The following is a 26856-nucleotide window of genomic DNA, read 5'->3' as shown; positions in this document are numbered from 1 at the left end:
TTGCGCTTGCGTTTCATTTGGTTTGTGTTCAGGAAAGACAACATAGTAGATGTGCGGCTGCTTGTCCTCGTGCTCTCTGACGATGTCGAAGAATATCTGAATACTTGATTCTGATTTGTGCATCAGCGTGTCTACAAAATCTCTTGCTCTTTCTTGCCGACCGCCTGATGCAGATACTAGACGCTCCTTCTCGTCACTAGAAAGAACTTTCTCTTGGAAGAGAATGTTCACGTAAGACGACACCATCAGTTCGCTGATGAGATAATCATAATGCTTACGAACACGTTCCCTCAACGGACGATCAGCTGCAGACATGTTCAAACGGTTCGACTTTTAAAATCTGTATTCTAGATCACGTGCTTCGGCCTCACTGTGGTATCACTGCACGTGACCTTAGAAACACGTATAGTCGCGTAGCCAGATCCTTCGCCTATCACTCATTACTAAAATAATAATTTTGTAGTAGGCAAACTACACTGTACACACAACGCTGCTCGCCTTCGCAACAAAACACTAATAATACATCTAAACCGTATAGATTTCTACAAATTCGCAACTCCAACGTCAAAAAATGACTTGTGAATATAGCAGCATTCCATCACCATCACTATCACCAAAAGCTATAAAGTCAACTAGATGTACACGTGTAGTACTAAAAGCAAGCAACACTCACACTTAAAATCGCACGTGCCCGAATCAAAATCACGTGACTCCATTGCGAGTAGCGCACGTGGTGTAGCAACGAGTCTACTGTACACTGGAATTGTGAAATGAGCGACTACGAAGACGAACGAGAAGACATCGACGTAGACAACGATAACAGTGTGAACAGCAAAGTGAGAAAAATGGGTCACACGATGATGTTGGAATGCTACACTAGATGAATACAAAAATATACGCTACATAAGTATTGCATGCTGTGAGACACATAGTTGCATAATAGGCCAGGGATGCAACCTGTTTTTCTAATGGTGCCCAAACTGTGGCACCAGTAGCTAATAGTGGCACTCATTAATATTAATTAACATTAATATTGACACTCAATAATATTAATAAACATTAATATTACGTCACTAATTTAGTATAACGTTATAAACACAAACTAAGAGCAACCTAATCCAAATCGTTTCACACAGTTTCCCCCCGAAAAATGCAATTTGTTGATCACAGTTCAACCACCTGTGGTGTCCACTTCACACCCTAGTGGGTCGATGCCACTTCTTGAGTCTGGTCTTACTTTTGTGCTGTTTGCCATGGAAATAAAAACTTGAATAGGATCATTTGTTATTAGAGGCAAATTGATCTGTCAATTTCTAGACACCAAAGTGTAAGCATGAACTACTAGACTCGATCATAGCTGGACATATATGACAGTCAGACCTCGTTATACCGACAATGTTTGTCTCACTGGTTTCTGTGGACTAATGCGACTGTTGGATTATCAGTAACAGACACAGTGACCATTAAATAATTAATTAATTTAATTAGTTCATGTGTACCTTCCTTGGCAAGTGAGGGTATTGGAATAACGAGGTCTAACTGTGTCTCTCATCCTTGGTGTTGATGTCGTTTTGAATGCAATCATGTGCATCTTCTAGTTAAAATGCTACAGATGGCAAACGCCGAGCGAGCCATTGCTAAACCACAACGAGCAGCACACTATCATGCCAAACCTGCAGCAGCTGCAATACAGCCAGGTTAGTACATGTACATGTATATACAATCACTGGTATGTCTGGCTCTGATGTGGTACTACTGTTTAGTGGTGATACGGATAGGTTGGAATGGCGAGCCAACCACTAAGCTGCCAAGATCGACATCGGAAAATTGAGAGAGAAAACCAAATGGCTGGTCAGTAGTCTTGTATATTATTATAAATTTTAATAAATAAATAAATATATAATATAAATATATGAGAAAAACCACATGGATGGTCAGTCGTCTATTGTATATTATTACAAATTCTAATTAATATATAAATACATAATATAAATAAGAATAATTAAATAAAAATATACAATTAATATAACTATATATTTATTTATTATTTATTATGTATTTCTTATTTAGTTATTTAGTTATAAATATATGAGAAAAACCAAATGGCTGGTCAGTAGTCTATTGTATATCATTATAAATTTTAATAAATAAATAAATACATAATATAAATAAAAATAATTAAATAAAAATATACAATTAATGTAATTATTTATTATTTTTATTATGTTGTATTATTTATTTATTTATTTATTTAAAAATATATGAGAAAAACCAAATGGCTAGTCAGTAGTCTATTGTATATTATTATAAATTCTAATAAATAAATAAATACATAGTATAAATATAAAAATAATTAAAAAATATACAATTAATATAATTAATTAATTTTATTTATTTATTATGTATTTATTATTTATTTATAAATATTTGAATAAAAATAAATCATATAGACAATGAATCTCTAAATTCAAATCTAGATTTTCGTTGCTTTGTTGGCAACTGATTATTCTTGTGTGACAGGAATGGAAGGATTTGTCTTCTGAGTTTGATATGCTGTTGTTGGGATCAAGAGGATTCGTCCGTTTCAGTGGTGTGGGATACGTTCTGGCCAAGGTGGCCTTACTGCATCAGGATCAGGAAAGCAAGGATGTGGGTTTGAGTAGCAAGACATTTTAAGTGCATGACGTCTTAGCTACGGTTGCTAGACTTTTAGGTCTGTCGCATAGTGAAATGTAGTTGTCAATCAGTATTGGTGGCTATGACGATGAACACTAGCGGCAGTATATTTGGATATGTAAGCACAGTAACATGTGGAGTGATGGAATGGCATACAATAGCAGACAAACAGACAGATGGAGAGAGACAGACAGACAGATGGAGAGACAGACAGAAAGACAGCTGGACAGACACACAGGCAGACAGATGGACAGACACACAGACACGCAGACAGACAAACACGGACATGCATGCAGACAGACAGACAATTGGACAGACAGACAGACAGACAAATGTACAGACAGACAAATGGACAGACAGACAGACAAATGGACAGACAGACAGACAGATGGACAGGCTCCAATACAAAAGTGCCGAAAGACACATCCCTCCAATACAAAGACTGATCTTTGTTGAATTTAGGAGCACACATTGGTGGGAGACAATTGTCTGCAAAACGTTTGGCCTTCAGGAATGGCTTGAGATTTCAGGATGAGGAAGGAGACTTTTTTTTATTTGTGTGAAACGGTTGAGCATATTATTGGAAGGAAAACCACTCGATTGAGGAAGTGCATAAGTACTGAGAAAAGAGTAGCTATTACTCTGTGGTGTCTTACCACTCCCTCCGTATTGCACATTTGTTTGAAGTCTCGAGAGGCAGTGTGTGCAGAATAGTTCAAGACACATGTTCAGCCATTGTTGCTACCATGCTGGAAAAGTATATCAGATTTCCTACAGGTGAAGAGTTAGCTGAGGTGATATATGGGTTCAGGATGAAATGGTGCTTTCCCCAGTGTGTTGGTGCTATTGATGGTACACACATCCCTGTTGCAGCTCCTGAGCTAAATCATACTGACTACTATAATCGGAAAGGGTGGTATTCGATGATTGTTCAAGCGGTTGTCGATCACGATTATTGTTTCGAGACATGTGTTGGCTGGCCAGGATCTGTTCACGATGTCAGGGTGTTTGCATCATCCTCTATTGTACACAGAATTAGAGAAGGTCTTTTGTCTGATCAGCCATCAATCGACTATCATGATTGCGAAACTTCAGTCTTTCTTATTGGAGACTCGGCATACCCCTTGCAGACATGGCTAATGAAACCATTTGTCAACACAGGAAGTCTCACACATGAGCAACAGCATTTCAACTAGACTTTCTCGTGCAATGATTGTCGTTGAAAATGCATTTGGCAGGCTGAAGGCAAGGTGGAGGCGTCTTCAGAAGAGGAATGACTTGGCAATAGAACACATTCCTTGGATCATTTCAGCTTGCTGCATTCTGCACAATATGTGCGAGATTCACGGAGAAAATTTTAACGAGACATGGCTTTAACAACTCTATAACGCTGAACAACCGCACGCAGGGATTCACCAGCCAGCTGCTGGAGGATCTCCACCACATACAATAAGAAATGCCCTCATGCAATACTTGTGTTCAGAGACGTGATAGACTGACGCAAATAGACTCTGCAACTGTAAAATTCGTCGGTCTTTCTGAACTTTATCATTTTCTCCATGATTTCTTCCATTTTATGTAGCTTTGTATCAATAGGCCTAGTTCATTTTCTGGCCTTTTTCGCGGAAGTGACGGGTACAGAATCACTACTAGACGCTGACGTTGCTATTAGATTAGTAGATGTAGATTCATTTACTGAAAAAGATGATCCTGGACTGTCTGAACGCAAATACTCATCATGTGCGAGTTGCTGTTCATCTTCATTGTCGTCTAATTTATCAGCAGCAGCAGCAGTTGCTGACTCCACAACTACAGGTGGTTGAGTGGAAGGTTTGTGGCCAAGAATGGCATCCATTGGCTCGAAGAATTTCCAGCATGTTCTACCACGGCCAGTCTGGTTGCGATCATCCTTTATTCTACGATATTCATACTTTAATTTCTTCAACTTTGAAGAAATTTGTTTCTGGCTTCGAGTGTAGCCAGCAGCCTCCATGTCCCTAGCAAGTTTTTCGTATCCATCTTTGTTCCTATGGCTACACTCAAAGAGCCGTTGTATAGAGTCCCCCCCCCCCCACAATTCGATGAGTTTCATTGTCTCATCATCACTCCACAACGCCATAGCGATATCCGGGAAACTACAAGAAGAATTGCGCATGCGTCGGTACTGTTCTGGGGTGCAGGAAAGTTTACACTGCACCTGGAACTATTCTGGAATGGTTCTGGAACCACTCTTATTTGGGTTCTGTTCTGGAATAGAACGCCACGGGAACAGAGCGTTTACACTGCTACTGGGAACTATTCTAGAACTCGAGAACCGTTCTCGACTGCCAGTGTAAACGGGGTATTATGCTCTGCTACGGGCACACCCAGATACGACACGTGGTAAGGGCAGATGCCAGGTTTTGTGCGCACTTCCCGGAACCGGCTCCCAGCAAAAGAGAAAATCGTCCAAATAATGTATGGCAGACGAGACGCCCCTACGAAACATAACCCACAGAAGTGCATCTGCCACCGCTGAGAAAATCTTGTGTGCCGACCGAAGCCCGAATGGCAGTGCTGCATCTAGGCTCACCGACCCACGCCAGCGCATACCAAGCAGATGGCGGTCGTCCGGGTGTATTGGAATTAGCCGGTAAGCGCTCTGGATGTCCATCTTTGCCAGTAGCGTTCCTCGCCCCAACGCTAAGATCCGCGTCGCCGCATCATTGACCCGTGAGTACGACAACGAACAGAGATGTGGATCTATAGCGTCGTTGACACTGTGACCGTGAGGAGAAGAAAGGTCCAAGATTAGTCTCCATTTGCCTGGTTGGCGCGTTTGGGAATCACCCCGAACGGACTGAGGTAAGCTGTCCTTCCGCTGAAGGGTGGATCAATCACACGCTGCTACACTCTCTCGTCTTGCAAGTAGTTGGTCACGACATCCGCCTGATCTTTGGCTGACCTTATGTTTTTTCTCGCTGCTCGGCATGTGTGTGCTTCGTAGTCGAAACCAATTCGAAAACCCGTCTTCACCCCCGCAAAAGCCAGGCTACAAACTCACAGTCCGGGTGGGCCCTCAGACCTACTTCCCATCTTGCGACTGCTCGAGAGAGAGAGAGAGAGAGGGGGGGGAGTGTGTTGCCTCGCCCGTAACCGATGCCGTGCACGGGGGCGGATGCCGCCGCTCCAATGCCAATAGGTCCGCCACGTATCTGTACTTGCTCGCGCAGATGTTGCATGCCGCTAGAGCATCGTCAGAGAGTTCAGCGTTACCTAAAATCATTAGTTATTTCGTATCTCCCTTACTCGCCTTACTGTGCTAATGCATGCCGCTGTGCTGTGGCCAACGGGTGGTGCCCACCACTTCAGACCATGACTGAACCATGGTTGCTAGTAACTGCGCGAGCCAACGGATCGCCACCGATCCAAGCAATGAGACCATGGGAACAGACTTATCTAACACCAATGGATCATTACCAAAGCAGACCAAGCAGTAACACGCCCGGTCGAACAAACCTTAGAACAAGTATCACCGACTAACAATCGAGCACCGTCAGAAACAACAACACCGAAAAAAATGCCCTATACATTGGTCATCTAAACAATAACAACAAAGAAAAACATGCCTTACGTCTATGTGAACACAAAGGAAAAATAAACGCTAAATCTACCAGCAAACGCAACAGCCGCCTAACGGTCCGCTCCTTTTCCATGTCCTCTGTGTAGAGCCTGTCTCTACTCAGCCTAGCAGAAAGCCGGTTCGCTTGTGCCGATTCCTTCACAACTACTGACGCGGGCGTGTCTCGGCACTCCCCTACTTTATGGCTGCGGAGGCCGCAGCGCAAGCAAGCGTGCCGGTACGAACACGACGGGTAGCCCTTGCATCCACCTGGGCTGAAATTCCATTTCTTGCAAGTTGGGCGGTCTGCAAAACCGGAACCAACAGCACGACCTGTACCTTCCGCCGATGACCGCCGAGGTGTGTGGTAAGGCGCGCTTCGCTCAAAACCACCGCTTTTGGGGAGTGACGCTGTGACAAGTGACAGTTCGCACTCTTTTGACTTGTGGTCACCTTCGCCGCAGTTCTCGCACGAAGCCGCTGCTGATGCCCGAGCTGCCAGAAACGATGTGGCGTATACTATATAGCGACGGTAATGGCTGCCCCACCTTATGGCGGAGTTTGCTGCCGCTATCTTCCGGAAGAGCACGTCGTAGCTCTCCAGCCGTCGCCTCCGTGTCGCTGCGCCTCTCACACGATCATGCGTAGGTACGCCATCAGGTCGCGCATGCGATGAGGGTGAGCCTCGACCACCATGGCGGCGTACGTCACGAAGCACTGCACCCATGTCATGAGACTAGCGACCCGCCGCGGTTGCCGTTGCCCGCTGCCCTGCCTAGACTCCGTGTCTGCCAGTCGCTGCAGCTCCATATTGTCAGGCAACAGCTCTGCTAGGTCAACGTAGTCCACCGACTGGATGTGCCGGACGAGTTTTTCCGGGATAGGTGGAAAGGCTTCACCGAGCGAGAACCAGCTGGACTGCAGCGCGCTACAACCCGTTGGGACATCCAAGATAGGGGAGGAGAGTGGAGCTCCCGAATCTGCTGCCGCACGTGCCCCTGTAGCCATCAGTGCCACATGCTCCAGTCCGCTGGGATCGGGCATGTCTCCCAGACCTAATACAGGACTACTCCATTAATCCCGTAATTTGTATGCCAACAGCGGTGTGCGTGTGTCCGAGTCAACTGTACCGTGCGCTAAGTGTCGGTTGGCCTGCTGCCGCTCGAAACAACGAGGTGGCGTGCTGCCTCAAATAGATAGCTCGCTGCCGCTCCGATGAACTAGGTGGCTTGCTGCCTCGGCCTCGTTCTCCGCTCCTTGCGACTCCCGCGCGTGGTTGTCCCGAGCAACCAGTCACGTAATACCACGAGACACCTATACGCAACGACGCGCCACCAAATATGCCAACCACTTACTCTGCTTTGCATCATGACTTCCTCTCTCGCCGATGCTGTGCTACATTGCTGCGTGTATATACCAGGAGAAAAGGCCGCAGGCCTGCTCTCTGGTCACGTTGCGCCGCGCTGCTATCTTTTCTTTTTGCTGCCAACTGGCGGTGGTTCGCTGCCCCGATGCTCGCCATAGTGCGTTTGACGTCACAGTCACGTGATATCCCGGAAGTCGCCATCTTAGGGGCAAGCGTATTAGCATGGTCTAGAGTTGCTGTGTTTTCGGCTGCCACAATAGTAGAAATCAGGGCAGCAACATTCGTTTTTATTCTATACCGGCTATACTTACCAGTCACAGACCTGAAACCCGTCATCTGAGCAACAGACGACGGACAGCGTGGATCTCCAGCCTAGACAGAAAGGACTGGAAGTCGTCACAGCATTCGCGTGTTTGCTCGGAGCACTTTCTGTCTGTTAGAGCTGTCATTTCTAGTATGTTCTATAATAAAAGAGTAATCTATGCCACTCCTAACGATTCTAGGATAGCCATTCTTTGTGTATGACTAAACTAACCCTGACTGGGTACCATCTGCAAGGATGGGTTATGTTGCCACGAGCACTTCCAGTAGAGAGAGATTTGTTCGTCTCAAGAGAAGGTCTAGTACAACTAACAGCATACAATCATATACAACATCATGTCACTCCAATTCATGTCGGGAATGGCTTCTCTGCCTCCTCCGTCCACAGTCGAGCCTCCGTTCTACCTGTTTTTGGGCCCGCAGTTACAACTTTCTCATCGTATCGCTTTTGCGATTCGACGGAGAGGCTTTAAGACTTCTGTTCCATAATCTCTATTCTAAGAATAGACCTTTTCACAGGGCGTGGCACTAAAACGTCATCGCCTACCGCGCGCCGATCTGGTTCGCTTTTGATGCATTGGCGTTTGTTAACCGCTTGAGTCTAGAGCCAAAGCAACAATTTTTCTTTCCGAACTTTAACCGGTGCGTATAGCGATGCATCGAATCAGGTGAGGCCTCATTAGGACTCGGCTCTTGTGTGTTTTTGCAGTGAGGAACTACCTCTTTCTGATCTCTTTCGTGACTCTACCGCGTCATTTTGAGTGATGATTTAACATTGAGATTTGACAGACGTCAAATGCGGGTACAAACGTGCGTACGTAATCTATGATGCGTTTTCTGTGTGGTACGCACTTACCAAATGGTTTGGTTTGTACCTCCTGAATACTTCCTAGAAAGTACGGCGTTTAGGGAATGACTGACGTGAAGAGGAAGTCTTTAGACAAGTCTGGTGGTACTGAGAGGTAAGAAGAAAATGCTTGATTAACATTTCATCTTGATATAATGTCCTCAGCTGTACGTGGCTGTCATATAAATGAACCAGTAACTCAGTGTTGCTGTACTGTGTTTTACCTTTTGGAGTGTGTAGTTGCCGTGCCATCATGGTTATTTGCTGTGTTCCTGGATGTACCAATGTATCTGCAAAGGGAAAATGAGGACTCACCTGATTCGATGCATCGCTATACGCACCGGTTAGAGTTCGAAAAGAAAAATTGTTGCTTTGGCTCTAGACTCACGCGGTTAGCAAACGCAAATGCATCAAAAGCGAACCAAACCGGCGCGCGGTAGGTGATGACGTCGTTAGTGCCACGCCCTGTGAAAAGGTCTATTAGGAACACCCGAAATAAGAGAATCGCCAATTCCAGAAGAAGTGCTTGTCAAGAGAGAAGGATTCCGAGCAGGACAAATCTTTGCGTGTTTCTCAAGAGCGTTGAAGCCGGTGTAGGCACTGCGAGTGACATAGGGCTTACCACAAAATTGACATGGTTCTAGCGAGTTACGAATGAGGAAATCCGTGGGAATGACACTGACATCGTGATTGCGTCGGATGTGATCGAATACTCGCTGGCGTGAGCCATGACGATACCTCTTGACCGCACAGTCAGCAATTGGACAAGATATTATACCAGGCGATTGCATTGCCAGAAGCAAGAAGGCTAGAAAACCAAAATTTTCAAATCTGACAACAGTGTATCACATGGAACTGTGAGTTTCTCTGTCAAGTATACTCTGCCATTCACATCCGGGTCTCTCTCTGTCTATGTCTCTCTGTCTGTCTCTCTGTCTCTGTCCCTCTCTGTCTGTCTCTCTCTGTCTCTGTCTCTCTCTATTTCAATATTTTCTAATCATAGTACAACGCGTGAATTTAAAAGAGCTACCTTACAATGTCTATAGTGAACTGTCCATTACAATAGTATTGTTCTTGAACACAGTTCAAGAACTTTGCTACTCTCAACAAACTAACTGAAATCTAGACCAAAACATCTAGAACTAAAACCTAATCTAGAAATAGCATTCGGTTCTTTTTGCTTCTTGCTAATTATTGTATTTACTTTGTTCTCGATAATGCGTACATTTTCTTTCTGGAGACTTGTTGAGATGCGGCGATGCCAAGATTCTTGAATTGGGCAGAGTTTATTTGTAAACACATGTGCGCCATGCGAGATGCCTCAGAAAGAGTGGATTCTGCATCCTGACCCCAACGACCAAACACTTCTATTGCCAGAATTACCTGGCCATCAAGATCAGACTAAGCAGTTACTGAAACACAAAGTTCAAGAGTGTCAAGAGAGACAAAAGAAAAGACATGATCATACGTCTCATGAAAGGAAACCCTTTCAATTAGGAGAAGCTGTTTTGTTAGACAGCCAGAAAGTAAAGGAAAAGGTTTTTGGAAACCAGCAACAATTCTCAAAGTTCTAGGACAAAGATACTACATGGTCAGGTTTCTCACAGGCACTACTAGAAAAGTACACATGAACCATTTGTCGAGCAGAATCTTGTCTCCGAAAACATGTCATTCCTCGCCAGCTAATAACGCGATTGTGACCGATTCTGATTCGGATGATGATTCCATCGAGACAGAGAAGTTACCTAGACGTAGCCAGAGAAGAACTAAAGGACAACCACCTGAACGTTTAGAAGAGTGGGTATAGAGCTTTACAAATAAGGCTGTTTGAGTAGTTTAATTTGTTTGAGGGGGGATGTTGTGGAGTTGGGTATTATACGAGACATGTGGTTTTGCCGGTAGTTGATTGACTGAGTTGTTTGAGTTAACAAGATTATTGAGTTGCCACAATACTGACCGACTCTCTGTCCTTGCATGTTGCTGCTAGTTCTTGCCATGCCGACCATAGAAATGGTGTCTTGTTCACACACTCCTCAAACAATCCTCTAAGCTTGTCTCTTTGATCTAATTCTTTCAATACAATCCCATATCTGTATACACAAAAGCTCAAATAGTAATTGACAATAACATCAGTGTTTTCAATAGCTTACAGGTAAAGGCTGTAGCCGTCGAGTTTCTTGTCTTCGTACAGTTGAGAGAGTTCGGTCTTTAGTGATTGTAGATGTTTTATGGATTTCTCTTTTTTCTGAGGTTTTGCTATAAGCCGGAGTAGGATTAGATATGTTGTTAGTTGTTATGTTGTTAGTAGATGTTGCAGTCAGTGTGAACACATTGTTGTTATATGTCTGCTCGTTCACCTGTGTCTGTATGTGGCTGCATGCGCATGCACACTGTGACACACACACACACACACACACACACACACACACACACACACACACACAGTGACACACACACACACACACACACACACACACACACACAGTGACACACACACACACACACACACACACACACACACACACACACACACACAGTGACACACACACACACACACACACAGTGACACACACACACACACACACACACACACACACACACACACACAGTGACACACACACACACACACACACACACACACACACACACACACACACAGTGACACACACACACACACACACACACACACACACACACACACACACACACACAGTACTACTCTGTCTGTCTTTCTGTCTGTCAAACAGTTGGTTTGTCTGTCTGTCTGTCTGTTTTTTGTTTGTCTGTCTGTCTGCCTGTCTTTCCACTATTAAAGCAATGACTTACACATACATACCTCATTACAACAATAAACCAAATCTAAATTAACTTACCAGTAATTTCTGATGACGTGTGATCATGTCTATTCTTCTCTCCTGCCTACTCACAACACCTCACACCACACACACACAAACACACACACACACACACACACACACACACACACACACACACACACACACACACACACACACACACACACACACACACACACCACCCTCAAACCAATCACCAGATGGAGAGCGTATCCCCTCAAGAAAACAGACTTCTTGCTATGACAAGAAGCGAGATGAAATGTCGCTCTGCTGTATTCTCTGCAATCAAAGCACGTCTTCGCAAACGTGTATTTGTCCATCTCCTCTATCCATTCCCTATCAATATCACACAGCTGTCTTTGGTATCCGTCAGGAGGCGGAGAAAAAGGCAAACTGACGGCCAACTCTGAAACCCTGAATGAAAATTTCTTGGGTCTGACTGGTTTTAAGTGTGTGAGTAGATTTGTTACCATTTTGCGCTTTGGAGTAGACCTCTGTCGCTTAGTTCTCTCGCTGCTGCGACCAGTTCCCATTTGTTACCCGCCATTGCAACGAATGCCCTCGCAATCCTAAACGTTTAGCGCGCTTACGCATGATCCTAATAATTGTTACCTCTAACATATTATACGGTTTGACAATAAATCTGGTTTTTCTAAAGTTTGGTTTAGTCTAAAATATCGAATTCTCAACAAATAGCGCACACGTCCTTGTCTCTAATCATTCGTGCGTCATTGCAACACCTAGATAATTGGCGGCCAATAAAATATGAGCGTACAGTACAGTCTGTATACGCAGTGTAGTAGTAGGCGTGACGAGTCGGCGAGTGGCGTTATTGTACCCTAGCGCTTCCGCGCCTCGGTATTAAATCTAGTTGCATCTTACACAGAAATCTGGTGCAAAGAGAAACAAGTTGATACACAATGCGCCAAACATGCGCCAATTGATGTGGCAAGACAAATTACAAGTATCACCGAAAACGATTTGCTCTTGTGTAAAAGAAAAATCCTTAAGCTGTCATCAGATGACAAACATGCAAAGTAATGTGAAATAGAAACAGTATAGATGGCAGGGGCGTACCGTGGCCATTGGAATTGGGGGGGCTGAAATACCCGAACACTGACACGCCCCTTTGACAAAAATTGTATTAGTAGCAACAATGCAGACCACAAAGTATTACGTTTACTCGTATACATATATACAGTATGGAGCAGACTAAACAAGCACCTATTTACTGAAAAATCATCCTGCGGTTTCCTCTTGCACAGAACTCTTACAAAAAGCTACGTAACGCTAGTTTTCACCTGACAAAATGGGAAACGCCCACAAAAACTGGGGGGGCTATAGCCCATTTAGCCCATGCCACGGTACGCGCCTGTAGATGGTTACATATACTAAGTGACTTTAGTACTATTTGTACAGATAATCTAAATATCTGTACACATGCATAAGCATATCCTTATCTACATGTAAAAATAAGTCCAACAGCTACGCGCAGTCAATGTCTGCCATTTTGACATTTGACTATATGTAAAGTGTTAATTAGACAATGTTACAACGACGACTTGGTGATTCGGATTGTGTTGTGGATGATGCTTTTGGTTTCATTCCTGAACTTGTGCTTTGAAATGGTTCTGTTGGTTCTGATGATATTTGTTTCTGCAACACATTTGCATCAGCCTCGTGCAACAGTAAGACTTCCCGAATTTTACTATTGGAATGCTTATAAGCCAAGTGTAGTGGCTGATTTCCATCGTTATCAATAGCTTCAACCTTTGCATGATGTTTTAGTAACATTTTAGCTACTTTAGCAAAGCCATACGCTGAGCAAGCTACTTCATGCAGTGGTGTTCTCCCAGCTTTGTTCACTGCATTCGGATCAGCTCCATGTAATAACAACAGTTCTACTATTTCACTACTGCCTTGTCTGCAAGCAAAGTGAAGTGGCTGATTTCCATCGTTATCAATAGCTTCAACCTTTGCATGATGTTTTAGTAACATTTTAGCTACTTCAGCAAAGCCATACGCTGAGCAAGCTACTTCATGCAGTGGTGTTCTCCCAGCTTTGTTCACTGCATTCGGATCAGCTCCATGTAATAACAACAGTTCTACTATCTCACTACTGCCTTTTCTCCAAGCAAAGTGAAGTGGCTGATTTCCATCGTTATCAATAACATCAACCTTTGCATGATGTTTTAGCAAGACTTTGATTACTGCAGAAAAGTCATGCCATTGGAAACCTTCATGCAGTGGTGTTCTCCCAGCTTTGTTCACTGCATTTGGATCAGCTCCATGTAATAACAACAGTTCTACTATCTCACTACTGCCTTGTCTGCAAGCAAAGTGAAGTGGCTGATTTCCATCGTTATCAATAACATCAACCTTTGCATGATGTTTTAGCAAGACTTTGATTACTGCAGAAAAGTCATGCCATTGGAAACCTTCATGCAGTGGTGTTCTCCCAGCTTTGTTCACTGCATTTGGATCAGCTCCATGTAATAACAACAGTTCTACTATCTCACTACTGCCTTGTCTGCAAGCAAAGTGAAGTGGCTGATTTCCATCGTTATCAATAGCTTCAACCTTTGCATGATGTTTTAGTAACATTTTAGCTACTTTGGCAAAGCCATACGCTGAGCAAGCTACTTCATGCAATGGTGTTCTCCCAGCTTTGTTCACTGCATTCGGATCAGCTCCATGTAATAACAACAGTTCTACTATCTCACTACTGCCTTGTCTGCAAGCAAAGTGAAGTGGCTGATTTCCATCGTTATCAATAGCTTCAACCTTTGCATGATGTTTTAGTAACATTTTAGCTACTTTAGCAAAGCCATACGCTGAGCAAGCTACTTCATGCAGTGGTGTTCTCCCAGCTTTGTTCACTGCATTCGGATCAGCTCCATGTAATAACAACAGTTCTACTATTTCACTACTGCCTTGTCTGCAAGCAAAGTGAAGTGGCTGATTTCCATCGTTATCAATAGCTTCAACCTTTGCATGATGTTTTAGTAACATTTTAGCTACTTCAGCAAAGCCATACGCTGAGCAAGCTACTTCATGCAGTGGTGTTCTCCCAGCTTTGTTCACTGCATTCGGATCAGCTCCATGTAATAACAACAGTTCTACTATCTCACTATTGCCTTTTCTCCAAGCAAAGTGAAGTGGCTGATTTCCATCGTTATCAATAACATCAACCTTTGCATGATGTTTTAGCAAGACTTTGATTACTGCAGAAAAGTCATGCCATTGGAAACCTTCATGCAGTGGTGTTCTCCCAGCTTTGTTCACTGCATTTGGATCAGCTCCATGTAATAACAACAGTTCTACTATCTCACTACTGCCTTGTCTGCAAGCAAAGTGAAGTGGCTGATTTCCATCGTTATCAATAACATCAACCTTTGCATGATGTTTTAGCAAGACTTTTATTACTGCAGAAAAGTCATGCCATTCGAAACCTTCATGCAGTGGTGTTCTCCCAGCTTTGTTCACTGCATTTGGATCAGCTCCATGTAATAACAACAGTTCTACTATCTCACTACTGCCTTGTCTGCAAGCAAAGTGAAGTGGCTGATTTCCATCGTTATCAATAACATCAACCTTTGCATGATATTTTAGCAAGACTTTGATTACTGCAGAAAAGTCATGCCATTGGAAACCTTCATGCAGTGGTGTTCTCCCAGCTTTGTTCACTGCATTTGGATCAGCTCCATGTAATAACAACAGTTCTACTATCTCACTACTGCCTTGGTTGCAAGCAAAGTGAAGTGGCTGATTTCCATTGTTATCAATAACATCAACCTTTGCATGATATTTTAGCAAGACTTTGATTACTGCAGAAAAGTCATGCCATCGGAAACCTTCATGCAGTGGTGTTCTCCCAGCTTTGTTCACTGCATTTGGATCAGCTCCATGTAATAACAACAGTTCTACTATCTCACTACTGCCTTGTCTGCAAGCAAAGTGAAGTGGCTGATTTCCATTGTTATCAATAACATCAACCTTTGCATGATGTTTTAGCAAGACTTTGATTACTGCAGAAAAGTCATGCCATTGGAAACCTTCATGCAGTGGTGTTCTCCCAGCTTTGTTCACTGCATTTGGATCAGCTCCATGTAATAACAACAGTTCTACTATCTCACTACTGCCTTGTCTGCAAGCCAAGTGAAGTGGCTGATTTCCATTGTGATCAATAACATCAACCTTTGCATGATGTTTTAGCAAGACTTTGACTACTGCAGAGGAGCCACGCCATTGGGAACCGTCATGCCTTTGGAAACCTTCAAGCAGTGGTGTTCTCCCAGCTTTGTTCACTGCATTTGGATAAGCTCCGTGTAATAACAACAGTTCTACTATCTCACTACTGCCTTGTCTGCAAGCCAAGTGAAGTGGCCGATCTCCATTGTTATCAATAACATCAACCTTTGCATGATGTTTTAGCAAGACTTTGACTACTGCAGAGGAGCCACGCCATTGGGAACCATCATGCCTTTGGAAACCTTCAAGCAGTGGTGTTCTCCCAGCTTTGTTCACTGCATTTGGATCAGCTCCATGTAATAACAACAGTTCTACTATCTCACTACTGCCTTGTCTGCAAGCCAAGTGAAGTGGCTGATTTCCATCGTTATCAATAACATCAACCTTTGCATGATGTTTTAGCAAGACTTTGACTACTGCAGAGGAGCCACGCCATTGGGAACCGTCATGCCTTTGGAAACCTTCATGCAGTGGTGTTCTCCCAGCTTTGTTCACTGCATTTGGATCAGCTCCATGTAATAACAACAGTTCTACTATCTCACTACTGCCTTGTTTGCAAGCCAAGTGAAGTGGCTGATTTCCATTGTTATCAACAACATCAACCTTTGCATGATGTTTTAGTAACATTTTAGCTACTTCAGCAGAGCCATGCGCTTGGTAAGCTACTTCATGCAGTGGTGTTTCCCCAACTTTGTTCACTGCATTTGGATCAGCTCCATGTAATAACAACAGTTCTACTATCTCACTACTGCCTTGTCTGCAAGCCAAGTGAAGTGGCTGATTTCCATAACTATCAATAGTATTAACCGTTGTAGCTCCACACGACAACAGATCCCTAACAGCATCAGCATTACCATGCTCACATGCAAAGTGGAGGTCTTGATCTTGACTTCCTTGTAAATCAAAACACAATAACTATCAACACATCTTCTAACAACTACATATTGTACCAATTTAGTAAAATAAGTAAACCAAAAACAGACTTCTAGTTGGGCAAAAGGTACCACTTGCTAATTGTATGACAGGCAGTCATGACTATCCTGTTATGACAAGTGAGCATGCCAAAATTTGGCGTCAATTATTAAGACAATATAGTGAGCTTGGATCTAATAAGAAAATTCTGCCCATTTTCATCTGACAAAGCTTAATTATTTATATAATCAACATGTGCATTTCTACATGTTGCTAAAGCCTAATGCAAGAAACATAGACAAAGCAACCTTGAAACGAAAGAAAAAGGATAGGTAGAAAACCAGAATTGCCTTGTAAATGTACATCATCTATAACGGAATGCGGTTATACCTAAAGGTATAACAATACTCTTATCTGGTAGAATTCAGTTTATAATGGCATGCTATTTAACATGGGATAATGCAATATTTATGTTCTTTGTATAAAGTAATATTCATTATGATAATTTCCACATTAACCTTTTACAACAAGCTTCACTAACCTTGATTCTTCACATGTACAGATGTTAGTTCCAATGGAGGAAGACCACCAAGTTGAAATACTATCTTAGTTGCTCCTGGTAAGATGTCCTTCAATGATTTAGTGAGACTAGCTTGCAGGTCTCTGTAGCCAAGTGTACACAGCAGAGAAACATACAAATCAATGGAAAGCCGAAGAACAATAAAAGATGATTTAAATGGAATAATCTCCAGAACTTTGCAGTTAGAGGAGAAAGCAATATGAGGATCACGTTTTTTCATGTATTCCCAAAGAAAGCGTTCCAAGTGTTTCCGACGACTATCATCAATTTCATGTGGTTCAATACCATGCACTAGGATAACAGCAAGCAATGAGTCAACATCAAGATATACTGGATGTTCATTGTGGTCACGTGTGGATGAAGGATCCCAAACTTCCAGCATTGTCTTCAATTCTGTTGTTTCAGTACATGTCACCATCACTTCATTCTGCTTAATTCCAAAGCATTCACCACACATCTGACTGATAGTTGATTTCATTGCCATAATCCACTTTTTATGTTCTGGTTTGCAAAAAAATGTTGCAATAGTTTGTTTCTTCTGCTTGCCTGCTATACACAATGTCATGTCCTTGCTTTGCTTGCATTTTCTTGTATCTCTGGACCCAGCTGTATCACTACTAGAAAGCTGGGATGACAAAGTGCCTTCACCAATTTCCTGATTTATTGAATTAGTTGGTTGTACTATGGTAGATATATTTGCTAAACTCTCTTGTGATGATGAAAGTTTGGTTTCAATTTTCAGAATTTGTGTAACAATGTGCTGTTGACCATCAACTTTACCAAGAACTTGACAAAACATGTCAAATGATCCTTTGCCTTTGAGAGGCAGTATACTATTCAACAGCTTTCTCGATCTATCCACTTCCAGCAATCTACCATCTTGAAGTTCTTCGTATTCTTCTCGTGTCAACAAACGTGATTCTCTAAGATGATCCAATAAGATGCTGGGACGCAACGCCTCCACAACTCCCGTAAAATGAGGAACCAATAGCTCCTCCCACTGGGCGTCACCTTGCGTCTCTAGCGTTTCAGTAGCTTCTCCAGCAACCGAACGTTGCGCTTGCGTCTCATTTGGTTTGTGTTCAGGAAAGACAACATAGTAGATGTGCGGCTGCTTGTCCTCGTGCTCTCTGACGATGTCGAAGAATATCTGAATACTTGATTCTGATTTGTGCATCAGCGTGTCTACAAAATCTCTTGCTCTTTCTTGCCGACCGCCTGGTGCAGATACTAGACGCTCCTTCTCGTCACTAGAAAGAACTTTCTCTTGGAAGAGAATGTTCACGTAACACGACACCATCAGTTCGCTGATGAGATAATCATAATGCTTACGAACACGTTCCCTCAACGGACGATCAGCTGCAGACATGTTCAAACGGTTCGACTTTTAACTAGAATCTGTAGTTTAGATCACGTGCTTTGGCCTCACTGTGGTGTCACAGCACGTGACCTTAGAAACACGTGTCTTCTCGCCTGTATCACTCCATACTAAAATAATAATTTTGTAGTAGGCAAACTACACTGTACACAACGCTGCTCGCCTTCACAGCAAATAATATTACTATATATATATATAAACCGTATAGATTTCTACAAATTCGCAACTCCAACGTCAAAAAATGACTTAGAAGGCTTGTGAATACAGCAGCATTCGATCACGATCATCAAAAAGCTATAAATTCAACTAGATGTACACGAGTAGTACTAAAAGCAAGCAATACCCACACTAAAAAATTCGCACGTGCCGAAATCAAAATCACGTGACTCTAGAAACTGACGAGTAGCGCACGTGGTGTAGCAACGAGTACGTACTGGAATTGTGAAATGAGCGACTACGAAGACGAACGAGAAGACGTCGACGTAGAAAACGATAACAGTTTACTCTTACACAGTCTTCTAGCTTCTTATTTCCATTTTTTGTTTAGCTTATGGACAGACGAGCTTACCACAACGCGTTAGAAAGAAAGCGAAGAGGTCAGATGAAGGAAAGCTTCAACAACCTACGAGACACGATCCCACAACTCGCAGGAGAAAAAGTTAGAAGCGAAGTTCGACCGCTTAGCGTGCGCTAACAGTGTGCAAAATCTGCCCTTTCTCCAGGCTTCAAGATGTCAAGTGTTGAACAGTGCAACGTCCTACATCGAAACACTTCGCGCAACGACGCAAGAGCACAGGAGAGATATTGACGCAATAAAGAAAGAAAATTTTGCTCTTGAACAGCAAAGTGAGAAAAATGGGTCACACGATGATGTTGGAATGCTACACTAGATGAATACAAAAATATACGCTACATTTGTATTGCATGCTGTGAGACACCTAGTTGCATAATAGGCTAGGGATGCAACCTGTTTTTCTAATGGTGCCCAACCTGTGACACCAGTAGCTAATAGTGGCACTCATTAATATTAATAAACATTAATATTACGTCACTAATTTAGTGTGACGTCATAAACACAAACTAAGAGCAACGTAATGCAAATCGTTTCACACAGTTCCCCCCGAAAAATGCAATTTGATGATCACAGTTCAACCACCTGTGGTGTCCACTTCACACCCTAGTGGGTCGATGCCACTTCTTGAGTCTGGTCTCACTTTTGTGCCATTTGCCATGGAAATAAAAATCTTGAATAGGATCATTTGTTATTAGAGGCAAATTGATGTGTCAATTTCTAGACACCAAAGTGGAAACATGAACTACTAGACTCGATCATAGCTGGACATATATGACAGTCAGACCTCATTATACCGATAATGTTTGTCTCACTGGTTTCTGTGGACTAATGCGACTGTTGGATTATCAGTAACAGACACAGTGACCATTAAATAATTAATTAATTTAATTAGTTCATGTGTACCTACCTTGGCAAGTGAGGGTATTGGAATAACGAGGTCTAACTGTGTCTCTCATCCTTGGTGTTGATGTCATTTTGAATGCAATCATGTGCATCTTCTAGTTAAAATGCTACAGATGGCAAACGCCGAACGAGCCATTGCTAAACCACAACGAGCAGCACACTATCATGCCAAACCTGCAGCAGCTGCAATACAGCCAGGTTAGTGCATGTATATACAATCACTGGTATGTCTGGCTCTGATGTGGTACTACTGTTTAGTGGTGATACGGATAGGTTGGAATGGCGAGCCAACCACTAAGCTGCCAAGATCGACATCGGAAAATTGAAAGAGAAAACCAAATGGCTGGTCAGTAGTCTTGTATATTATTATAAATTTTAATAAATAAATAAATATATAATATAAATAAAAATAATTAAATAAAAATATACAATTAATATAATTATATATTCATTTTTTAAATTTATTTATAAATATATGAGAAAAACCACATGGCTGGTCAGTCGTCTATTGTATATTATTATAAATTCTAATTAATATATAAATACATAATATAAATAAGAATAATTAAATAAAAATATACAATTAATATAACTATATATTTATTTATTATGTATTTCTTATTTATTTATTTATTTATAAATATATGAGAAAAACCAAATGGCTAGTCAGTAGTCTATTGTATATTATTATAAATTCTAATAAATAAATAAATACATAATATAAAAATAAAAATAATTAAAAAATATACAATTAATATAATTAATTAATTTTATTTATTTATTATGTATTTATTATTTATTTATAAATATTTGAATAAAAATAAATTATATAGACAATGAATCTCTAAATTCAAATCTGGATTTTCGTTGCTTTGTTGGCAACTGATTATTCTTGTGTGACAGGAATGGAAGGATTTGTCTTCTGAGTTTGATATGCTGTTGTTGGGATCAAGAGGATTCGTCCGTTCTAGTGGTGTGGGATACGTTCTGGCCAAGATGGCCTTACTGCATCAGGATCAGGAAAGCAAGGATGTGGGTTTGAGTAGCAAGACATTTTAAGTGCATGACGTCTTAGCTACGGTTGCTAGACTTTTAGGTCTGTTGCATAGTGAAATGTAGTTGTCAATCAGTATTGGTGGCTATGACGATGAACACTAGCGGCAGTATATTTGGATGAGATATGTAAGCACAGTAACATGTGGAGTGATGGAATGGCATACAATAGCAGACAAACAGACAGATGGAGAGAGACAGACAGAAAGACAGCTGGACAGACACACAGACAGACAAACACGGACATGCAGACAGACAATTGGACAGACAGACAGACAAATGTACAGACAGACAGACAGATGGACAGGCTCCAATACAAAAGTGCCGAAAGACACATCCCTCCAATCCAACAGTCAAACGTATTGCGAGATGCATCTCTCAATACAAATTGGAAGATGCATCCTTCTAATTCAATACACAAGACATGCATCAACAGAAACAGTCAGACAAGCTCTCCACATCTACAAATCTGCAGACGACCCATTTGTCAACGGAATTCCACGTGGTATACTTACCTAATGATAAACAATGGAAAGAAGTAAACCAATCATTATACAGTACTAACCTAGAAGGACTATACGTCATGTTGTTTTAATCGTAAAAACAAATGGGCAGGCTCTGGTGAAGTTACTGCAACACAACGCCCACCGAATATTTACGATGTGGACTATTTAACTAGACTCTGATTGATGAACGAGCTAAAAGTCTGCAAACTCCTTTGGACATTTCTCTGTGCTAGCGATGCGTAATGGCTCTTCATCATAGTCATCGAAGTTGCTAGAGTCACCAGGGCCCTTACATTTGGGGATAAACGGAGCGTCAACCTGTGATGGGAAGCATAAGTGTTACTGGTGTGTGTGTGTGTGTGTGTGTGTGTGTGTGTGTGTGTGTGTGCGCGCATGTGTTTGTGTTTGTGTGTGTGTGTGTGTGTGTGTGTGTGTGTGTGTGTACCTTTTTCTGGTAGATGGAAATCCAATTAGTGGTGGCAAACCACTTGTGATATTTGATATCATTAACTCCATTCTTCAAGTTCCCATATCGCTTAGTCAAGTCGACTTGCAACAAATTTCTCAATAAGTCCTTGAGCTCGGCAGTAAAGTGAGACGGAAAACGAATCTACCAACCAATACAGTCACACACAGACACAGACACACACACAGATAGACACACAGACAGACACACACACACACACACACACACACACACACACACACACACACACCAACACACGTGCACACACACACACACACACACACACACACACACACACACACAAGCTGCAACATGTAACTGACTTTCCCTGCAACAATTTTCTCATAAATCTGAATCGGTTGATCAGCAAAGAACGGCGGATATCCAGCAGCCATCTCAAAGATAAGCACTCCTAGAGCCCACCAATCAACCGCCTTGTTGTATCCCTAACACAACACAACATGGCAACACATTTCTTTCTTCTACACACTAGCCACATATTTGCCTTGCTAAGAATAATTTCGGGTGCTAGATACTCGGGTGTACCACACAACGTCCAAGTGCGGCCTTTCACCTTCTTAGCGAAACCAAAATCAGTGATCTGTAAAGAGAAATGACCAATGAGTATGTACACAAAACTGAGTAGAAATCAGGTATGCATAGCCCTGTACCAGTGTTGTCATTGTATATGGGAAACGGGTATGATGGTGTGAGAAGGTCTGGTATGAGGTTTGGTATGGAAGCAACTGACTGATTTGACATAATTGACTGTGTGACCGAATAGTGAAGACACAAATGTATCAAAGTTTATCGTAAATTTGACACAAAACTGACACACACACACACACACACACACACACACACACACACACACAGCGACACAGACACACACACAGCGACACAGACACACACACAGACACAGTGACACACACACAGACACAGTGACACACACACACACACACACACACACACACACACACACACACACACACACACACACACACACACACACTTGCCTGGTCTGGCAAATAGTTTGGGTCTTAATTTGTTCTGATTCTATAATCAACTATGCACTAAAGCCTGAATCACAATATTGACGCCAACATCGACATCAATGCGGCATCGTGAAGTCCACCTGGATGTCGAATTGTGAACAACGACAAAGTGGCGTGGTGTAATGACGCCGGGATAGAGCAAAGTTCTATTCCCGCGTCAAATGTAACCACGTGGGCATTTTTAGCAAATCAGCAGAACTGTAAGCATCCCAGATCTAGAATGGAAGAACATTGATTGACACCACAAGAGAAGCAGCAAGAGAAGCAGCAAGAGAAGATCATCATTGGAATCGTTGTCCATGATTACACACGCATGTGCAATCTGACTCGAAACTTGAGACCAACCCTGACGCATGCTACCTAGTGACGCAAGATACTGTGAATAGGAGGATGCTGATGTCTGCGTCAATATTGTGAACTAGGCTTAAGACAACAAACCTTGACTGATAGCAAAACCAGTTATGTGACTAAATATTATTACAATAATACATAAACATACTGTCCATATTGTCTATATCATGTTGGCTAACTTGATAAAGAAGCCACACTTTGTAAACATGGGGATTCGTTTTTATAGTTTTTTACACCAACAACAGATTCCCAACACACAGTGACACACATACACACACGTACACAGAGTGACACACACGTACACACAGTGACACACACGTACACACGTACACACAGTGACACACACGTACACACGTACACACGTACACACACACACACACACACACACACAACCAATCTTCTGCATACCTTCAGATATCCGTCATGATCTATGAGTAAATTCTCCGGTTTCAAGTCTCTGTACATAATATCCAAATGGTGGAGATACTCGAACGACAGAGCAATCTGTGACGCATAGAACCGCGCGTGAGCCTCACTACACACAAGCAACACGACTCATCACGACGACCGCCAGTACAACATCTCATCAACAAAACCTGAATCTCCCTATCCTTCTGAGATGTGAGAACATCTCGCCGCCAGGTACAAACTCTAAGACCATGTACAAATATGAGTTGTCCTACAAATGTGAAAACACACGCACTCGTTGGATTAGCGGATACATCGTGAATCGTATGTGACAACAGACCACTCGTTTGTGTTACAGTAGTCCATCTTGTGTGTCTAACAGGAGGGACCACTGTAGTACAGTGTGACATCACATCCACCAACTTGCTATAATGTGATGTAACACACACATGCATGCACACACACAGACTCACACACAGACACACACACAGACTCACACACAGACACACACACACACACACACACACACACACACACACACAGACTCACACACACACACACACACACACACACACACACACACACACACACACACACACACACACACACACAGAGACACACACACAAACACAGACACTCTCTCTCTCTCTCTCTCACACACACCACACACACACACAAACACAGACACTCTCTCTCTCTCTCTCTCACACACACCACACACACACACACACACCATCACGTCACATCCACCAACTTTCCTAAAATGTGACGTCACGCAAACCAACTTTACTACATTAAAACGTCACACATACTTCGCTACAATACGACGTCACATACAGCAACTGTGCTACAACGTGCATGTAACGTTAGATTGACCGACCGACCTTGAAGTTCGCTACCAAATTGACAAGAAACGGAAACTCGATCGCCTGCAAAATGTGCTTCTCGTTCAGCGTATGCTCGACTTGCTTCAACTTCGCCACCTAACAAGCACAACGCACTACACACACACACACACACACCAGACCACCCCCACCCCCGGTAGGTGGGGCACTCCTCCATATCACCTTCAATTTATCCAGAATCTTCATCGCATAATATTGCTTCGTCGCCTTATGTCGCGACAGCATTACCCTACCGAACGAGCCCGTCCCCAGCGTCTTCTTGCAGTCGAAATCGTCGAGCGCCGCCGTGTCCTAAAACGGCAACCAATGACGTCGCGACGCGCGCGATTTCTACGCTGACTGAACTTTTCTCGGATGCTCCCATCGCGCGTTGAACTCGTGCTTGGCTTGAGTGAGGAATTCCTTCACTAGACACATTGTAGCACGTTGTAGTACATTGTAGCAAACTGCCTACTCAACTAACTACATGCGGCGACTGTTGGTCGGCTCTGTATGTCGGGTACCGTTTTCTGGGTCGCTCTTCTTGCCTCCCGTCGAGTTTCCCATTTTAGGAGGCCGCTGGAGGATGATAGAGCCTGAGAAGTTTGACCTCACACCTGAACGAGGCGCGGCAGCTGGACTCTGGGGAAAGTGAGATCTACGCATGCGTGGAAAATTGTTCACTTTGTGTGTGTGTGTGTGTGTGTGTGTGTGTGTGTGTGTGTGTGTGTGTGTGTGTGTGTGTGTGAACACTTTGTATGCATGATACGTGATCACGTTTACTATTTAATTAATAGAGAAAGACAAATCAGTGTGTTTGTTTGTATATATAATAAAATTAATGACAACTCGGTAATTGTTTTACTGTAGTCATCTGTGGAATGCGGCAGGAAGTCCGTCATCTGACCGTTTGACAGCGGGAAAGGTCTGGCTACGCGAGGCTAATGAGGTCACGTGACTTATAGTAAAACTGCCTCACAAGCAACAGAGTCAGTGGATGGTACGGCCATTTAATTTTCTACATTTCAATTTTTATGTTTCCATTTTTTAATTTTTAATTTTTAGTTATTTTTTTACAAAAATTTTAATATTTAATTTTTTTTACTTGCATTCTTATTTAAAATCTTTGTGTTTATTAAATTTTAATTTTTAATTCTTAATTTTTATTTTTATTTTTAATTTTTATTTTAATATTTAATTTTAATTTTAATTTTTAATTTTAATTTTAATTTTTAATTTTAATTTTATTTTAATTTTAATTTTATATTTTTCTTTTTTTGTAAAATGGTTTTTCATCTTTTGATGTTTGATTATTGTGATCTTTAGATTTATCTTTTAAAGTTTGATTTTTAGTCACCTATGTGCTCAAAACTAGGACCTTGAACGCGCACTTCCAACAGTACAGTAAAAATGATATAACGACGCTTTTTAAAAAAAATAAAAAATAAAATAAAACCCAAACGAACAATGTCAAAAACACAAAAAAACAAAAAATGAAAATGATTATCAAAAAGATCTCAAATAAAAAGTAAAATATTTTTTCAAAATTATCTGTGTTTACTATAGGCGCACCATCCATTCATGACTCAAATCCCAACAAAGTAGCCTTGATGTTCCAGACCATCGCGCACAAATATCCACGCATGCGTATATTAGATAACAATTCAAATTTGCTGAAAGAACAGAGCGTCGCGTGCAAGCCAATCCGCTTGAAGATTTACAATCGACACCACTCAGTGATTAGTACAAAAAGAAGAGAAAGAGACTTCGGTTTTGACGCTCTCCACGAGGGAAAAGATTGAATGTTGCGCCTCAGATGACACCAAACCTTCACACTTTTTAACAACAAGGTAATAAATGTTATAGCAA

The 26856-nt window shown here is 42.2% G+C and overlaps 4 protein-coding genes and 1 long non-coding RNA gene across 11 annotated transcripts in view; 3 read left to right on the top strand and 2 right to left on the bottom strand.

Moving 5' to 3' along the window:
• Positions 1–3422: 3422 nt before the first annotated feature.
• LOC134185332 (uncharacterized) lies at positions 3423–3872 on the top strand. Its single transcript, XM_062653113.1, has one exon. The coding sequence runs from the start codon at positions 3423–3425 to the stop codon at positions 3870–3872; it is 450 nt and encodes a 149-aa protein (XP_062509097.1).
• Positions 3873–9774: 5902 nt separating this feature from the next.
• Positions 9775–11897, bottom strand: LOC134185856 (uncharacterized). Of its 6 annotated transcripts, XR_009970859.1 has the most exons (4): positions 10962–11210; positions 10769–10901; positions 10445–10556; positions 9775–10381 (listed from the first exon to the last, which is right to left on the bottom strand). It is a non-coding gene; the product is annotated as an uncharacterized LOC134185856 (long non-coding RNA). The 6 variants fall into 6 exon arrangements; XR_009970855.1 differs by adding an exon at positions 11685–11897 and having other exon boundaries at positions 9775–10901; positions 10962–11067; XR_009970858.1 differs by having other exon boundaries at positions 9775–10223; positions 10280–10901.
• A 7322-nt stretch (positions 11898–19219) lies between these two features.
• LOC134186102 (protein max-like) lies at positions 19220–21409 on the top strand. Its single transcript, XM_062654022.1, has 6 exons — positions 19220–19269; positions 19335–19445; positions 19510–19633; positions 20364–20462; positions 20523–20610; positions 21168–21409. Exons 1-5 carry the CDS (start codon positions 19234–19236, stop codon positions 20588–20590), a joined length of 438 nt encoding a protein of 145 aa, XP_062510006.1. The 5' UTR covers positions 19220–19233; the 3' UTR covers positions 20591–20610; positions 21168–21409.
• Positions 21410–21754: 345 nt separating this feature from the next.
• LOC134185172 (cAMP-dependent protein kinase catalytic subunit beta-like) lies at positions 21755–25639 on the bottom strand. The gene is made up of 10 exons (XM_062652949.1): positions 25512–25639; positions 25354–25415; positions 25171–25299; positions 24988–25086; positions 24292–24374; positions 24104–24230; positions 22795–22890; positions 22613–22735; positions 22269–22433; positions 21755–22141 (listed from the first exon to the last, which is right to left on the bottom strand). The coding sequence occupies exons 1-10, from the start codon at positions 25552–25554 to the stop codon at positions 22016–22018; spliced, it is 1053 nt and encodes a 350-aa protein (XP_062508933.1). The 5' UTR covers positions 25555–25639; the 3' UTR covers positions 21755–22015.
• Positions 25640–26650: 1011 nt separating this feature from the next.
• The window catches only part of LOC134185524 (ATP-dependent DNA helicase PIF1-like), a 6254-nt gene continuing 6048 nt past the window's right edge, over positions 26651–26856 (top strand). For both annotated transcript variants that reach the window (XM_062653329.1, XM_062653328.1), the window contains exon 1: positions 26651–26837. The gene's annotated coding sequence lies outside the window, so the exon portion shown is untranslated. The remainder of the gene's footprint in view (positions 26838–26856) is intronic.

Source organism: Corticium candelabrum, chromosome 10 (assembly GCF_963422355.1).
Source record: "Corticium candelabrum chromosome 10, ooCorCand1.1, whole genome shotgun sequence".
Lineage (NCBI taxonomy): Eukaryota > Metazoa > Porifera > Homoscleromorpha > Homosclerophorida > Plakinidae > Corticium > Corticium candelabrum.
The sequence above is the reverse complement of the archived record's forward strand: the minus strand, read 5'-3'. Positions and strand labels throughout refer to the sequence as shown.